We start from the raw sequence: 2,661 nt of genomic DNA, 5'->3' as shown, positions 1-2,661 counted from the left end.
TTTAAGTTTATTTATAGATATATTTGTCAAAATAATTCTTTATAACAGGAAATCGACTTTATAATAATTAACATATTATTATTACAACCTATAACACGTAGAAAAATAATGAAATCATTGATGGCTTAAGTGAATGGGATTGTTAATATCAGTTTTTTTTTCACTACATCAGCTGTTCAACTTCAGTTGTATTTACGATTTCCATTTGAATACCACTTACCTTTTATATAAATTAAAAAAAAAAAAAAAAAATGTAATTTTAATTACATAAATCATTTTTGGTTTGAGATGTTTCAATTGTTTTATAAAACTCAAGATTTTTTATCTCTAATTTTGCAGTTATATTTTTTCCCAGAGTAAAAAAGTTTAAAAGATTGATTTTCTTTTTATATCATCATATTAATACTTGTTTTTTACACCTTACAAATTTTATTTAACTTTATAAATATAATAATTATTTTAAATATAATTTTTTCAATTTCTTGAGACTGGTATTTATTTATTCAATAAATCAAACGGTATCCTTATTAAGTCTCAACACTTTTTATTACACCAATAGTCCAACGTTTCGGCCATCCTCAAGGACAATCTTCAAATATAAATTCCCACCTCACATCAAAATTTAAAAATGTTTTGCAGGCTTTTCTGTCCAGGTCATTAATTATAAGTCAAAAACACCCTATTTTTTCAAAGCTTCTAATTTTCTATTAATTAACACTATCACTATCACTTTTGTTTATATGATAGTGATAGTGATAGTGTAGATTAATTGAAAATTATAAGTTTTAAACAAGGATACCATTTGATTTGTTTAATATATTATGATTATATTACTCAAGAGTAATTATCTGTATTTACAATTTTATTTAAATTGTTTGGACCATTAACGTACTATAACAGATAATTATATATTTAAATTTTCGGATTTATTCAGAATTTACATGGGATACTTACTAATGGATCTGCTTAAGAAATAACAATGACCCAGCAGTTTCCAAACCATATCAATTAGGTGCATCTTCACAATTATAGTTGCAGTTTTTCTACAGCATTGCTTGCTGTACTTGACCAGAAGGTATTTGTAAAACTCTTGGTGCATAAAAGTAAAGGATATTAACTATCTTTTTCATTAGTAGATAAGGAAAATGACCAGCACTATCATGGCCACTCATACAACTCTTAGTGACCAAGAAGTTAAGACTGGTCTCAGGACCAAAAATTATTAAACCAGACTGCCACAGGTCAGTTTTAGGTTAAAGTGCTTGAAGGATCTAGTCTGCCCAGAGATCAATAACAATTAGTTTCGTCACTATGGCAGTGAGCCCTCTCAAACATTACTAGCCACAACCAAAGTTTTGGTAATGTTCAAATGGCAGCCCAACCCAGCTCCCTGCAATTTTCTTTTTGTTTCCCCAAATCATGGAGAAGCGATTCAACCCAATTCCAGCGGTTCAAGCAGCTTAGACTTTCCTTAAAACCCTTCCGCAAAGAATTCAAGGAAGACTATAACACTGGCTGTAATTTGTTGATGCTCAAGTGTTACATATTGAGTTTAAGTTATCTCTACAGAAATGTTTTATACCTTTTTGGTTGTGAGATCAGTATTGAAACTGTGTGAACGTTCCATGTATTTTATTTATGATAAATATTTTTGCTGGATCAAATATATTTTATACATACATGACATAACAGCTGTTAGCAGTTAATTTAATTTTTGTTTCTTATACAATTTTCTCTTATTTATTCCAATCTTTTCAAATATCCTGAATTTAGATGATCATGAATGAAAAGAGATCTGACAGGTTTTCATAGTTAACAGATTTTACTGGAAGATTATTGACAGATTTATAACAGATTTTAGCGAGAAGAAAAATGTTGATGAAAATTATTTCCTCCAATTTTCTAAGCCAAACAGCGCCAACAACATTATTGAAAAGAGTTTTTACTATTGATACCCCATTGAATGAATCACAGATGTTGAAAGAGAAAATTGCAATATATCTAGATAACCCAGAACGTTTATGTTGCGTTTGGAGACATTTCCTAGAATGGAATCCGGAACTATTCGGAGAAAGAAATAAACAATTAGTAGACAAGTTAAAACAAAAAATAAGTGAAAGATCAGGCGGTGACATAAATATTGCGGAAGAAGTGAGTAAACGAATAATTTAAACAAATATTACGATATTTTATTTTGCTTTAATGCTATAATTGTGGAGGCTAAGTTTATAATAAAATGTCTAAAGATTAGTTTTAGCTAATTTATTAAATTTTGACTACTTTTTGGTTTCGAATTTTCTATACCTGTTTTAACTTAAATCACTGGTGAACGAATAACCAATTCTCTTTTACACTGTTACACACCATTATTATAAGGTTTATATCGCTATTCTTGGATGTGTATTAAGTAAATTTATGTATGTGAGGTTTTAAATAAGCCCACAATTTTTGAAGAAAACACTTCTTTTCTTTATGTCACATAGAAGCTAATAATTAAAGGAAAAAAAAATAACAATAATATTGGAAAAGTTGTACCAGCCAGAAAGTGAACCTCTCCTGAGAAAAAAGGCAGTTATATCACCCCAATTTTTATTACTTTAATAAAAACTATGTATAATTAATAGTCAAAATTGATGAGTCTGCCAAGTATAGGTAGGTGGA

The 2,661-nt window shown here is 28.7% G+C and overlaps 1 protein-coding gene across 3 annotated transcripts in view; it reads left to right on the top strand.

Annotated features, from left to right (window-relative positions):
- The first annotated feature begins 1,695 nt into the window (after positions 1-1,695).
- The window catches only part of LOC106690152 (2-oxoglutarate dehydrogenase complex component E1), a 19,704-nt gene continuing 18,738 nt past the window's right edge, over positions 1,696-2,661 (top strand). For 2 of the 3 annotated variants that reach the window (XM_067053108.1, XM_014435516.2), the window contains exon 1: positions 1,696-2,151. In XM_067053108.1, the coding sequence (XP_066909209.1) occupies positions 1,873-2,151 (279 nt within the window). In that variant the 5' untranslated portion in view covers positions 1,696-1,872. The remainder of the gene's footprint in view (positions 2,152-2,661) is intronic. The other variant, XM_014435564.2, reaches the window with a different exon arrangement.

The sequence above is a fragment of the Halyomorpha halys genome, unplaced genomic scaffold, assembly GCF_000696795.3.
Source record: "Halyomorpha halys isolate HHAL.00 unplaced genomic scaffold, Hhal_1.1 Scaffold4.1, whole genome shotgun sequence".
NCBI lineage: Eukaryota > Metazoa > Arthropoda > Insecta > Hemiptera > Pentatomidae > Halyomorpha > Halyomorpha halys.
Note: the sequence above shows the minus strand (reverse complement) of the source record. Positions and strands in the feature narration are given on the sequence as shown.